The sequence below is a fragment of the Dromiciops gliroides genome, chromosome 5, assembly GCF_019393635.1.
Source record: "Dromiciops gliroides isolate mDroGli1 chromosome 5, mDroGli1.pri, whole genome shotgun sequence".
NCBI classification, from domain to species: Eukaryota; Metazoa; Chordata; class Mammalia; order Microbiotheria; family Microbiotheriidae; genus Dromiciops; species Dromiciops gliroides.
The window spans coordinates 65,134,013-65,149,532 of record NC_057865.1 but is presented as its reverse complement, the minus strand read 5'-3'; the positions used below and the strand labels follow the sequence as shown (position 1 = coordinate 65,149,532).

Sequence of the window (15,520 nt, the reverse complement as noted above, 5' to 3'; positions counted from 1 at the left end):
GAGTCAGAGTGAAGAGAAAGGTGCAAAAAACAAAATGAGAGTGAAAAGGGCAAACTTAGCTAAAGTAGAAGTCTATCTTATTAATTTCTCCTTTAATTTTCAGGATCTCTAATTTAGTGTCTAATTGGGGATTTCTAATTTGTTCTTTTTCTAGCTTTTTAAGTTGCATGCCCAATTCATTAATCTCCTCTTTCTCTTTTTTATTCATGTAAGCATTTAGAGCTATAAGTTTTCCCCTAAGCACTGCTTTGGCTGCATCCCATAGATTTTGGTATGTCGTCTCATTATTGTCATTCTCTTGGATAAAGTTATTGATTGTTTCTATGATTTCTTGTTTGGCCCATTCATTCTTTAGAATGAAATTATTTAGTTTCCAATTGATTTTCGTTCTACTTTTCCCTGGCTCTTTCTTACATGTAATTTTTATTGCATCATGATCTGAGAAGGATGAATTTACTATTTCTGCCTTTCTACATTTGACTATGATGTTTTTGTGCCCTAATACATGGTCAATTTTTGAAAATGTGCCATGTACTGCTGAGAAAAAGGTATATTCCTTTCTTTCCCCATTCAATTTTCTCCAGACATCTATCATGTCTAACTTTTCTAGTAATCTATTCACCTCTTTCACTTCTTTCTTATTTATTTTTTGGCTAGATTTATCTAATTCTGAGAAGGGGAGATTCAGATCCCCCACTAGTATAGTATTACTGTCTAATTCCTCTTGTAACTCATTTAACTTCTCCTCTAAGAACTTGGATGCTATACCACTTGGCACATACATATTTAATATTGATATTACTTCATTATCTATAGTACCTTTAAGTAAGATGTAATTTCCTTCCTTATCTCTTTTAATGAGATCTATTTTTGCCTGCACTTTGTCTGAGATAAGGATTGCTACCCCTGCCTTTTTTACTTTAGCTGAGGCATAATATATTCTGCTCCAGCCTTTTACCTTTACTCTGTGTGTATCTCTCTGCTTCAAATGTGTTTCTTGTAAACAGCATTAAAATAGAAGTCTATCAAAGATTCTGGCAGCTTCAGATGTCTCTGTGTAGCTGCAAACTTGACTTCACTATTTCAGCCCAATTTCTCTACAACAAACTGGTCCATTCCAGACTTCTGGTATCTATGTTCCTATCTAATCCCCATCCCAAACTACATAGAAAAAGAAGTGAGCAGGAAAAGAGAAAAAGAATGAAGCTATGCAAATACTTCACACAACTTCTTTCTTCTACTTTAGTACAGTATAGTATAAGGTACATAATTCACAGAATTCAGTGGAGTAGCACGGTAAAAATGCTAGGCAAATACTGTATTATATCTTGCATTTTATCCAACAGTAGTATAATCTTTAGACCTCTGTACATTATGAAAGAGTTAAGAATTATAACTGAAGCACCAACTAGCAAAAAGCTTTACACAGAGTAGGTACCTGATAAATGTTTGTTGAATTAAAGTGAAGGAAGAAAAGGTAAAATATATCTTTATAACATAATCAATCAAAAAGCATTATATGCCAGGTATTCCGCTAGCCTCTTCCTGGGGATACAAACTGAAAACTCGTCCCGTCAAGTACTTTTTATTTTTGCTGATGAGGGAGACAACTTGCACACAACATATAAATACAAAATGCATTAAAGGGGGGAGGGGCAGCTAGGTGGCACAGTGGATAAAGCACTGGCCCCAGATTCAGGAGGACCTGAGTTCAAATCCAGCCTCAGGCACTTGACACCTACTAGCTGTGTGACCCAGGGCAAGTCACTTAACCCTCATTGCCCCACCAAAAAAAAAAGGGGGAGGAGGGGGCAGAGATCAGGAGTTTTGGGACCAGGAAAGTGCTACTTGGGCTGGGTTTTTTAAGTAAATCAGGGATTTCAAAAGATGGAGGTAAGAAAGGAGACCACTCTAGGCATGGAGGACAGCTAGCACAAAGGCATGTAGAATGTTATTCAAGTATTATTTGAAAGAAGCAAATAAAACTTCTGAACTTACTCCTTTAACATGTTCAAAGGTAACATTTTTCATCTGGACAGGGTCAACTGCAGAATCAAGTCCAGTTGTTGTCCGGAATCGGACTATAGGCAAGAAAAGAAGAGCATTACATTTCACAAAATCATAAAATATTAAAGCTGGAAAGAGTCTTAAGTAATATATGCATATATATTTATATGTGTATGTGTGTATATACACAGGTGTCTATGTATAAATGTACAGTGTGGGGGCCAAAAGTCACAAGTATTTAATAACTCCTTTATTTTTTGTTTTTAATGGACAATTGCATCATATATAGTATATATGTGTGTGTGTGTGTGTGTGTAAATGAATTTATATTACATGTGAAAAATCAAATCTCATAAATGGTGAAAAGTAAACAATAATTTTCAAAATGTTATTAAAACCCCTTCTTGGGGCAGCTAGGTGGCTCAGTGGATAAAGCATTGGCCCTGGAGTCAGGAGGACCTAAGTTCAAATCCAGCCTCAGACACTTGACAATTACTAGCTGTGAGACCCTGGGCAAGTCACTTAACCTTCACTGCCCCACCAAAAAACAAACAAACAAAAAACCCTTCTTGACTTTTGGATCACCTGGTATATACACATACATTTGTGTGTGTGTGTGTGTGTGTGTGTGTGTGTGTGTGTGTGTGTGTGTGTGTGTGTGTGTGTGTGTATGTATGTATGTATTGTGTAGATAGCCCAACTAACTTCATTGTACAAAAGGGGAAAATGAGGCCCTAAAAGATTTAAATGATTTGTTTGTGGCCAAAGAAATGATCAGTCATGGAACTGAGGGAAAAATGTAACCTCCTGAATCATAGTCTTAATTTCTGTTATCGTTTGTACAGAGAATAATTTACAACTTGTGACATTTTCTTCTTGGCTACTTAATTTCCCTTTAAAAAAGGTATTTTCTTACACTATTTTTTTTAACACATGGATAATAAATCTTTCCTGCAAAGGTACAAGCCTACAATCTAAAAATACTACGTCTGGCCTGAAAGAAAGCAGCCATTTTAACTTTGTATTTAAATTCTTATCCCGCTCCAAACTAGAAATCACTGGTGAACTGCTGCCTGTGACTCCTTAATGGTTACAACCATATACAAAAGGGGTGATGAAGGCTTCTATCCCCAGTGCCTCACACATAGTAGGCACTTTATAAATACTTACTGATTGAATGCATATCCCCATACTAACTCTACCTGAAGTACTTTCAGGTAATTCCAAACTAAGAAAAATCTAATGGATGTGGTTTAGAGTCTAGCTTCTAAAACTATGGGCTGAGACCACATATGGCATCACATAACTGAATGGGGGCAGGGGGGAGGGGTTTACAAAAAATTTGGCAATAGAAGGTTATGTATACCTATTTTATATATCTTTGGGTCAAGTAAAAATTTCTTGGGTGAAAAGGGGTCGAATGTGGAAAAAAGTTCAAGAAGCCCTGGTTGAGAGTATTTGAACTATTGATATCTTCTTAGCTTTAGAATGGCTGATCATATTTTACTTCTTAGATGATGTAACATTTCTATGAAAATAGAGAGCAAGGAAGTACAAATTTAAAGGAATGAAAAGTTAACAAACCAATACAAGAAAAAGGAGCCTTTACCTGATAAAAATGGGTTTTTTAACAGTCCATAAATACCAAGCAGCAGGAGAACAAGGAGGAACAAACGAGTTCGTCTTAAGGAATCTGAAAAAAATAAAATAAACAAAAGGCAGGCTTAAAATAAGATGTGTCAAAGGCAGGATCACCCTCAAATATATATTATAAGCAATCTTTGGCACTGAAAAAATGAAGTTTACAGGTGTAAACCTGTAAAGGAAACCAAGAATTCACCTAATCCAAACCCTTCATTTTGCAGATGAGGAAACAAACCAAGAGAAGTTAAGTGCCTTGCTTAAGGTCACAAGGGTAACAATCAGAAGAATGGCTTGGACTGAAGTCTTCTGAGCCCAGAGCTGGTGCTTGTCCCACTGTACCATCTTAGAATACTGTGGCTAAATACATCTTTTTGTGGAACTCTGTAAGTCCTTTGCTTTTCAGCCCAGATCTTAAAATAATATGCTCAGAGCTATCTCACAAGACCCCTTGTGCCAAAACCTCACAAATGCTCTTTCTCTTGCTTTTAATTACTCCAAATAAAGTTTAAAAGAAACCAAAAAACAGGTTTGGGGGTGGGGTGGGGTGAATCCACTCTTCTTCTTCCAAAGCTGGGAAAAGGAGGAGAGAAAATAGGATGAAAGGGGAGAGGATCAGTAATTGGTTTTAGCAGTGATTTCCTTCTAAGCAAATTTCACAAGCACTAAAAGCCAATGAAGTCAACTTACCATTTGTTTTTTGAGTTAATGCTTGTGCTTTCAGAAAGCCCTCTGCAAAGCCAGTTTTAAATGCGTCCTGATGTGCTTCAGGTATGTTTTTGGTTTTCATAAGTTTGTCTAAACTTTCAACATCTGATCCTCGGTCTCGCAAAAGAAACCCCTAAAGACACAAATGTATGAGCATTTAGCAAGTATAGAAATGACAATACTTACAAACCAAATACATGCTACAGACCAATTCAAAGGGATTTTTCAGATCTAATTACTCCAGCTTTAGTTCTATTTACCCCCATTCCAAACTGGCAGTATGGCCCAGTAGATAAAGAACCAGTCCCAAAGCCAGAGTCACAGTTCAAGTGCCACTTCTTACACATATTGCCCATGTGACTCTGAGAAAGTCATATGACTTCTCAGTGCTTTTGGCATTTCTCTATGACTTGAAATTGCAAAGAAAGTGCTGCTCTACATCGGTAGTGTTTCCTTGCCAGGGAATTCTCTTTACCAATGAAATCAAAGATCCCATCCTTTTCCAAAGCGATAAGCAACAGAATGCTGATTCAGGAATTCAGACTGTTGACTATAAATTTTACCAAACGTTTACTGTATCAACTTAAGACAAACCAACTAACAGATCTATGCTGTAGATCTGTCTTGGGAATATGAAATACTACAGTGGAATCACTAGTTATAAGACTCCTAACTTTGAAAGAATTACCCAGATACCTGTGCTTACTTGGAAGTACAGTATATTCCTACCACTGCAACTGATCTCCAATATTACCATTATGGTTTTCACCTAAATTACCCTAAGTCTAAAATCTTTAAAAAAATAAATAAATAAAAGCAGGAAAGAATTTACTTAAAATTTCAGGTTGCTATATTAGTGATTTTACCACAAATACAAAGAGCTAGAAAACATTTCTGAACAAAAGATAAATTTAAATTTTAGCGATAAACATAGATGAGCTAAAAAAATGTGATAAACTACAATTATTCTAAATCTATTGAAAAAGGAACACAAAGTTAAAGGCCAATCAAAAAACAAATGATACCAAATGTGCTTGTTTTCATAATTTGAAAAAATAATTCTTTCTGGAGCCTTATGTTAACACAAATCAAATACCTTTACAAATGATGGGGCCACATGTTGTGTTTCTGTGAGTCGTTCAGAGGTGGACTGCAATCGCCGTGTCCTTGATTTCAAAGTCTTAAAACCCCGAGACTGTACAAAAACTAAACAAAGAATATTTATTACATATCTTTCCATTCTGCTAAAATAGAATGCAAAGAAAAAAATAAAAATAAGGAAAATCCACATATGTAATCTGTTTATCCTCTTTTTTAAGCATTTTACTAACACCTAATACCATACACTTTGTACTTTCTTATTGCCTTTATCTCCCCCAAAAGTGAAAGCACCTTGACATTTTATTCACTCTCCCACATGAATTTTCAATAATTAATTTAATTCCAATTGTAAAGATGATTTACATTGCCAGACTGCCTCATGGTAATATCATTAGGAAAATTAAAGTGAAAAGATTTGGGGAATTATGAAAAGAAAAAAGGTTCATAAATTATCCATTACAACATGTAAACAGCAAAACAATAAAACAAAAAAAAAATCCAACACAATTATTTGAGTGTTTCTAAATAAAAACAAAAATGTAGAAAGAAGCTGTCATTTGAAGTCTAGGAGAAATAATCTTTTAAACGGTAATCAAATACTAAGAGCTATTATATGACTTGCCCCACAATTATCTAAGTCTTGAACCTAATCCACCCCTTTATACTATCTTATTTGGTGAGCTCATCAGTTCTCATGGGTTCAATGATCATTTCTAGGTAGATGATTCTTAGCTATATAAGATGACCCAAAAGTCAGAGAGCAGTTTCAAGCTTTTTTTTTTTTTTAAGTTTTAGTAGCTTAAAACTGCACTAAGGGGCAGCTAGGTGGTGCAGTGGATAAAGCACTGGCCTTGGATTCAGGAGGACCTGAGTTCAAATCCGACCTCAGACACTTGACACTTACTAGCTGTGTGACCCTGGGCAAGTCACTTAACCCCAATTGCCTCACCAAAAAAAACCAAAAACAACAACAACAAAAAAACTGCACTAAGATTTCTGAAACACTATATAACTAGTCCTATTCAGTCCTTCAGTCGTGTCTGACTCTGTGACCCTGTGGACCATACCACACCAATATCGTCCATGGGTTTCCTTGGTAAAGATACTAGAGTGGTTTGCCACTTCCTTCTCCAGTGGATTAAGGCAAACACAGTTAAGTGACTTGCCTAAAGTCACAAAGCTAGTGTCTGAGGCTAGATTTGAACTCATAGCTTTCAGACTCCAAGCCCAACATTCTATCCACTGAGCCCATAGCTGCCTCCATAACTAGCCCTAGTCTATACTATATAGTAGAATATATAATATATTCTCTCCAGAGCTTTAAACCTGCATCATCAACTACCTTTTGGGTATCTCCAACTGGATGTCCCATAGGCATCCCAAACTGATGTAACAATTGGAATGATGCCACCTGCTGGAGAGCTACTGTAGGAAAGCTCCGCCGTGAGAAGAAAGTGTCTGAGGGCAAGCCATGCACTCAGGTCCTTGGCATCAGGAAGGGACATTTGCTCGTGGGTACTGTCTATCAAGGCTACCAGCCAATCAACTGGAGGAGCCTCCCATTTCTGGGAGGAGGACACAAAGTAGGAAGTGGATGCTGGCTGAGGGCTTTTTCCTGTTTTGGTTCCTGACCTCACCATGGCAGGTCAGATGATAGGGTCTCTTAGAAATAGTTAGATTTTTACCTTTCTCTCTGATCCTAATGCTCTTTAATAAATACTTAAACACTTAAATACTCTTGCTAAAGCTTATGATTTATTGGTGACCACTCATTAGATTTTAGATAGTATAACTAGAATTTTAGCCCCTTACACTGAACACATCCAAAAAAATCTTTCCCCTTAAAGCACTATATAAATGCTAGCTATTACTAAAGAGAGAAAATCAGGCTACTACTTAAAATTTATTTACTTATGCAATAGTGTTTTGTTTCATACCTGGCCACCGCTGAAGATCTGCACAAATACTTTGAACAGTTTTAGGATGTTGTCTGTACAAGCAAGAGGAACGTAAGGTACTAAATATGTCTAAGAAACCTAGGGATAAAATTGTACAAAGAAAACATTTTCTGTCAAATATAACATTTCACATGAAAAATTACTGAAGTACACCCAATAAAAAGTCAAATGAGAATACTATATTTCTAAAACTATTAAGATTAAATTAGCTACATCTTCTATTTATGAGGCTTCTCCTTCCTTAACATAATTTTTTAAATTTCTAAAAACAACTGAATTACTTGGGATCTCAACATCTTTCATGGTTCTTCTGATCTGTCAACAGTTCAAAAGAATATTTTAACTGAGATAGGACTTCCAATTAAGCTTGTACCTCAAATTAAGATACTCAAAAGAATGTTTTCTGTAGAATAATAAGTTTACTTCAAGAGCACAAAGATAAAAATTTGTCTTTCTAGGAGCAATTCTAATAGCTCCAAAAAATGAGTAAGCAACTTCATTATTTCTAATTCAGACAAAGCACTTGTAGCAGTTCTTTCTTCCTCCTTAGTCATAGCTTCCCTGTATAGCTGGTATAGTGAAGGGTTTTTTTCATACATGAAAGAAATGGATACTTTCAACTACACATAACAATTCTCATTACTAGGTCTCTCCTTTATTATTATTTATTATTATCCAAGTAAAAATGTTCCCCTAAATTCAAGAAAATATACAATAGTACATAGGGTTGAGTGGAAAAGAGCTGTAAAACCAGACTATGTACCAGAAATTCTGAGTCATGGCTTTAAGTTTTGTACAGGTAAGGGACCCACTGAAAAGAAAGCAAGAAGTTAGACAGGGCATCCCCTTCTACTCTTCTAGAACTTCCCTAAACCTGGAAAGGAGATATTGCTACAAAGCACATTTTGAATGGCTGCTGAAACTGTGACAGCAACAAAAGGGAAGGAAGCGATAACACAATTCTCACCCTAAATCCCACCCTAAATGACTTGTCTTTCTTCTCCTGTGCTTCTATCTCCACTTGGGAAATAATGTGCATAAAGCACCCTGAAAATGTTAAAGAACTTGATAAATGTCTTCCTGTTACTTTCCAAGCATCCAGTTGAATAAGGAGGCATAAGGAGAGGAAAAAACTAGTACACTACTTCAGTGCTCAACATCTTTCCTGAAATTCATCTATCTACTCTCAAGCCCTTTGTGGCCCGAACCCCTGTAGCTTCCTTTGCCTAGAAAAAAAAAGAAAAAAACACCCCTTTTTCCCCTTCTCTGCTTTTCAGTCCAACAAAATCATTACCGGTTTCTCATCTGATTCCTGCTACATTACTTGTTTTAGATAACTCTACAAAGCTGCTAGAAACAACTCCAGCAACTGAGATTCTTTTCAGAGCAATTAAGTTAATTAATTATTAAGTTGGCTTTCATTTTCATTAGAAAACTAAAGTAACTTGACACTTTCACATACCATGTTTATTTTCAAAGAAGGACTGTGAAGAGATGTAAGATGTATGCCATCGAGAAGAAACTCTGTTGCCTGTACAAAAGCCAGGAAGGAGACTATCAACTAGTTCATCAAGCTGATTAACTTTCAATTCAGATAAGCCCAGGTCCTTTAGGTTAAGCACAGGCTGTAAAGCAACAAGAGAAAAATTTTTATCATCATGGGATATTTACAACAAAAAGTATTTTTTACCAGAAGGAACAAAGCAAATTTTCTAAAATCCCAAACCTGAACATAAAGTCAATCTCTTGCCCAATATTTTTTTACAAAGGTTAAAATTCCTTCTCTTTTGTTAAGGAAAATTTTTTTGTGATCGTGGCTTTACTGACGTCAGTCACATACAATGATCATGTCACTTGTTTCTAAAACCTTGAAAGTAATATTTAAAAGCATTGGCAATTTTGAGTTTTAGACCACTCATGTGATTTCATTGGTTCAGTGAAAAACTTTCCTCCACCAAAGCAAATCAGCACCTCTCTGTAACCCAAGGCTAGTTCTAGACACTTCATCAGGCTACCTTGCAGCAATATCACTACTAAAATTATACATAAAAGATTTTTAGGAATTATGAAAGGAAATGTTAATTATGTAGTGCAGCAGGTAAACAGCAAGCCAAAAAACAAACATATCACATCATTATCTGAGTATTTCTATATATGAGCAAAAATGCAAAGAAGCTGTCATTTTATGGCTGTGAGAAAAGAGTTTTGAAATGGTAACTCAGGGCTAAGAACTACTATTTTTTTTTTAGAATTTTATTTTACAAATTACATGTAAAAGCAAATCTGGACATAGATTTTTCTTTAAACTTTGTGTTCCAACTTCTCTTCCTCCCTCCCTTCCCACCCCCACCCCAAGAACTCAAACAATTCAATATAAATTATACATGAGTAGTCATGGAAAACAACTCTACATTAGCTAAGTTGTGAGAGAAAACAGATAAAAACAAAACTTCAGATTAAGGAACTGTCAAAAAAAAATGTGTTTCAGTCTGTTTTCAGATACCATCAGTTCTTTCTCTGTAGATGGACTGCAATTTTCCTAAGTTCTTCAGAGTTATATTGGCTCATTGCCTTGCTGAAAATAACCACGTGCTTCCCAGCAGATCATCTTACACTAATGCTGTTATTTTGTATACAGTACATTTCTCTCTGCTTCAGTTCATGTGGATCTTTCCAGGTTTTTCTGATAGCATCCTGTTAATCATAATTTTTATATAGTACCTTGAACTTGACAAAGAATTTTCTTCACAATAGCCCAGCAGAATAGGTACCATGCGTTTTGACATTGTAGTCAATCATAACTATTTCCCTCCATCCCATTCCCTTCCAATGATATTTACTCTATTGTCTATCTTATTTTGCCCTATTCCTCCTCAAAAGTGTTTTGCTATTGACTGCCCCCTCCCCCACTCTACCCTTGAAAGTAATATTTAAAAGCATTGGCAATTTTGAGTTTTAGACCTTAATTCACCCTTCCCTCCATATCTTCTTCCCCTCCTACTTTCCTATAGGGCTAAATAGATTACTCTTCCCAATTGGGTATGCGTGTTATTCCCTCCTTGAGCCCACTCTAATGAGGTTATGGCCTTTGAGCTAATTCTGTTTTCTAAATTTTTCTTCCCCCCTCTCTCCTCAACTAACTCTCCCTAATGAAATCAAGTAATTCAATATATGTCATACATGTGGTGTTATGCAGAACATCTTCACCATCCTCAAAAGTGTTTTGCTTTTTTACAACTCCCTCCCCCAAACTTCCCTTCCCTCCTTATCCTCTCCCCACCCCCCCCCAATCTCCTTCCCCTCCCACTTTTCCTCAGGGCAAAAATATATTACTATACCCGCTTAAGTATGTATGTTATTCCCTCTTTGAGCCAATTCTGATGATAGTGAGGTTCACTTATTCCCCCACTCCTTCTCCCTCTTCCCCTCCCCTCCATAAGCTTTTTTTCTTGTTTCCTTCATGTGAGCTACCTCTCCCCAGTCCACCTCTCCCCTTCCCCCACCCCCAGTCTATTCCTCCTACCCCTCAACCTTATTTTAAAGATGTCATCATGGGTTAGCTAGATGGCACAGTGGACAAAGCACCAGCCCTGGGCCCAGGAGGCCAAGAGTCCAAATCTGGCCCCAGATACTAGACAACCCACCCTGTTTGCTTAACAAAGAACAAGGATACACAAAAAATAAATGCTTTACAAATACCATCCGTTCATATTCAGTTCAGACCTGTGCCTTCTCTGTATTCCTTACTGAAAAAGTTCTTATGAGTTGTATTATTTTCTCATGTATGAATGTAAACAGTTTAACCATTTAATGTCCCTCGTGATTTCTTTTCCCTGTTTACCTTTTTATGATTCTCCAGGGTCTTGTATTTGAAAGTCAAATTTTCTATTCAGTTCAGGTCTTTTCATCACAAATTTTTTCATTGACGTTCCATTTTTTCCTCTGAAAGATTATACTCAGTTTTGCTGTGTATGTGATTTTTGGCTGTAGTCCCAGTTCCTTTGCCCTCTGGAATATCATATTCCATGCCCTCCAGTCCTTTAACATAGATGCTGCTAGATCTTTCTTTAGCCTTATTGAAGCTCCACAGTATTTTTTTTTAAAAACGGGGCAATGGGGGTTAAGTGACTTGCCCAGGGTCACACAGCTAGTAAATGTCAAGTGTCTGAGGCCGGATTTGAACTCAGGTATTCCTGAATCCAAGGCCAGTGCTCTATCCACTGCGCCACCTATCCCTGCTCCACAGTATTTTAATTCCTTTTTTCTAGCTGCTTGCAATATTTTCTCCTTGACCTGGGAGTTCTGGAATTTGGCTATAATATTCCTGGAGGTTTTCCTTTTGGGATCTCTTTCAGGAGATGATTGGTGGATTCTTTCAATTTCTATTTTAGTTTCTGCTTCTAGAATATCAGGACAATTTTCCCTGACAATCTCTTGGAGGATGGTGTCTAAGCTCTTGTTTTGGTCATGGTTTTCAGGCAGTCCAATGATTTTCAAATTACCTCTCCTGGATTTATTTTCTAGGTCAGCTGTTTTTCCAAGGAGATATTTCACATTGTCCTCTATTTTTTCATTCAATTGGATTTGCTTTATTGTGTCTTGGTTTCTCATAAGGTCACTAGCTTCCATTTGTTCAATCCTAATTCTTAGGCAATTATTTTCATCAGACAGCTTTTTTCTCTCCTTTTCCACTTGACTTTTCAAGCTGTTGACTTTTTCCTCATGACTCTCCTGCATCGCTCTCATTTCTTTTTCCATTCTTTCCTCCCTCTCTCTACATCTTCCTTCTATCTCTCCTACTTTCTCTTCAAAGTCCCTTTTGAGAGCTTCCATGGCCTGAGACCAGTTCATATTTTTCTTGGAAGCTTTGGATGTGGGAGCCCTGTGGTTGATTTCTTCTTCCGAGGGTGCACTTGATCTTTCTTGTTGCTGAAGAAACTTTCTATAGTTTTGAACTGTCTTTGCTTGCTCATCTTTTACTTGACTTTAAACTCCCCGTGGGGGGGGGGGGGCCTGCTTCTCGGCTACACTACTGTTCCCAGCTTCAGATGGTCCAGGTGTTTTGGTTTGAGGGAGGGCGGGTTTTTCTCTTGCCTGGCCTGTTCTCTGGTCCCAAGATAACCTCAAGCCAACTTGCTAGTTAACCAGAGAGCAGGGCGCTGTGGTGGCTTTTAGCTTTGACGAGCCTGTACCCCTCCCCCACCTGGGCCTCCCACTGCTCAGGAATTCTTCCTGGTTCCCCGATGGGGTGAGACAGCCAAATTCCTCCTGATGTCCCGCTGATACACCTGCATTCCCCCCCACCCACCCACCCACCCCGGCCAGCCGTTCAGCCCTTTCATCCAACCACACGCTCAGTTCCAGAAGTAAATTCCTCCAGTGTGGAGTGCCTGGGGTCTCTGTCAGCACAATCATGGGGCTGGACTTTACGCGTAGTCCAGCACGGCCCCCTTTAATCTATCAATAGCTAGAAAATAATCTCAGCCCGTATTTTTGTGGGTTTTTCTGCTCCGGGGGTTTCTTTTTCTATTGCTGTTTTTGGGGTAATTGTATCAGGAGCCCTATACATTTAATGTCTTTCCTCCACTGTCTTGGCTCCGCCCCAAGCCAATCTCTAAGAACAATTATTAATAAAATGAGAAATGCTTGTCTTTTACTAGCCTAGATATAAACTACCTTAATTCTTAGTTGGGTTTAAAAAGTCATCCATTTGTCATGTGTATATATAAAAAAAAAATCATGTGAGAGGGGATCTATTTGCTGAGGTAAGTAGGCTGTAGCCTACAAGGTAAGGCAATCATCACCAACACTTAAATTAAATGGTCCGTGCCCAGCTCTAACATTGCTTTGTACTGAAAAATCATATTTTAATAGTTTCTCCATGCTACATTTTATGGCTCCCATCTGTTATACCTTTAAAAAGCCCTAATAGGGGGCATAGTGCTGGGCCTGCAGTCCAGAAGAATGCAATTCAAATCTGGTCTCAGATACTTACTAGTTGTGATCCTGCCCCAGTCACTTAACTCTGTTTACCTCAGTTTCCTCATCTGTAAAATGAGCAGGAAAAGGAAATGGCAAACCACTCCAGTATCTTTGCCAAGAAAGGGGTCATGAAGTGTTGGACACACAAACAACAACAATAAAAAAGATACTTTTGCTGCCACTGTGGAGAGATTTTTTTTTTAAAGCATTTAATAAAGGTATTATTGCTAGGTAGAGGCAGACAAGTGACCCAATGGATAGAGCATCGAGCCTGGGGTCAGTAGGGTCTAAGTAAAATCCAGCCTCAGAAATTCAATAGTTATGTGACCCCAGGCAAGTCACTTAACCTCTGTTTGTCTCAGTTTCCTCAACTGTAAAATGTGGATAATAATGCCTACCCAACAAAGTTGGAGGTATTTGTAAAGTCCTAAGCACAGTTCCTCGCACATAGCAGGTGCTATAGAAATGCTTATACCCTTCCCTCCTGTTAAGTTACCAACAGACACCTTATCTTCCCATGCCACTAATGAAACCCAGGTGAGGGATTCCATATTAAAAACAATCAATTCTAGAAAAGGAAGGATCTTAAATACAATCAATTAGTACAAGAGGGCATTGTAGCTGAGAAATTTAAACTATTTGGGGGTTATCTTTTTTTGGCAGACCATGGCCTCAGATTTTTGCGTTTGTGGAACTTATTGGCATTATTTGGTATGAATGAACAAAAAAGCATTTATCAAACCAAGCACTGTGCTAAGTGCTAAAAAGCAAAAACTGTCCTTGTTCTCCAGAAGCTTACATTCAAATAGGGAAACAACACACAATACGAAATTGGTTGTCAGGGAGGGGAACTAGTTGGAAATATGAAATTGCAGGTTTGTAGGGAAGATCTATTTCCTTGACCTCATTAGCTAAATGGCAAGTTTATGGTTATTATCTGGGAGACATAAATGATAAAGTAATCACTCTATATAATTACCCTATGCCAGCCCAAACAATGTCAATTTGTTATGATGAATACAACAAAGGAGAAGTGGTCTAACAGAACAAAAAGCAATGAACTAGAAGTCATAAACCTGTATAAACTCAGACAAGGCACTCTCTTTTACTTTCTTCTTTACGGGTAAAATGAGTATTAAACCCACTTTCTCCAGTTAATTTATAGTGTTATGAAAGCAAATGAGATGTATATAAGAGGGCTTTGAAACATTAAATGCCATACAAATGAATGATATCATAAGTAAAAAAGGAGTATTTTGAAATGTTAACATAAAAAGGGTCAATTTCATGTACCACATATTAAAACAACAAATCACTTCCACTCTACCATATATAATTCTATATTATAGTCATTTATTCTTAACTAAGGAAGAGTAGCAATTGAAAGCTCATAATGGCATAGTTGTTATTTATTAATATTCCATCCTTCAAAAAAGTTGTGGCTACAGCAGGCCTGAATACTAGGACTGTCTGAAGACTATAAAGTACAAATTACAAAGTATCAAAGAAATAAAACTTTGTCTCTCATCAATGAGACTTTTAAGTTGCTTCACTATTCAAACAGTATGCATTATTTTAGGAACATAGAGAGCCAACTTTGGAATTAGGATAACCTGAGTTAAGTCCCACTCCTAATATAGTTTGATGGCATGTCCCTGAGCAAGCCAGTTAAAACCATATAGAAGGGGGCAACTAGGTGGCGCAGTGGATAAAGCACCGGCCCTGGATTCAGGAGTACCTGAGTTCAAATCCGGCCTCAGACACTTGACACTTACTAGCTGTGTGACCCTGGGCAAGTCACTTAACCCCCATGGCCCCACCAGGAAAAAAAAAAAAAAAAAACCATATGGAAAACTCTAAGACAACCAGATGAAGAAAAGGTTACCTATTATCAACTGTGTATGCAGCTTATATATCCTATTTAGGTACATGTTGTCTTCATCAGAATGTAAGCTCCTTGAGGTCAGGAACTTTTTTTGCTCATTCTAAATCCCCACTGCTTAGCATAGTACCCAGACTATCGTTAGGTACTTTAAAAATGCTTACTGACAGATTCGTATGTGCTGGTAAGAATTTCTTCAGAGAATTCTCAGAGGTGAAATCACAAGTCTGGATCATATTAT

At 37.4% G+C, this 15,520-nt stretch overlaps 1 protein-coding gene across 1 annotated transcript in view; it reads right to left on the bottom strand.

Annotated features, from left to right (window-relative positions):
- YME1L1 (YME1 like 1 ATPase) overlaps positions 1-15,520 on the bottom strand; it is a 47,398-nt gene that overhangs the window by 27,698 nt on the left and 4,180 nt on the right. The window contains exons 3-8 of the mRNA XM_043966628.1: positions 8,878-9,040; positions 7,395-7,493; positions 5,453-5,562; positions 4,339-4,489; positions 3,617-3,700; positions 1,999-2,081 (exon numbers count right to left, since the gene is read on the bottom strand). Of these exons, the coding sequence (XP_043822563.1) occupies positions 1,999-2,081; positions 3,617-3,700; positions 4,339-4,489; positions 5,453-5,562; positions 7,395-7,493; positions 8,878-9,040 (690 nt within the window). The remainder of the gene's footprint in view (positions 1-1,998; positions 2,082-3,616; positions 3,701-4,338; positions 4,490-5,452; positions 5,563-7,394; positions 7,494-8,877; positions 9,041-15,520) is intronic.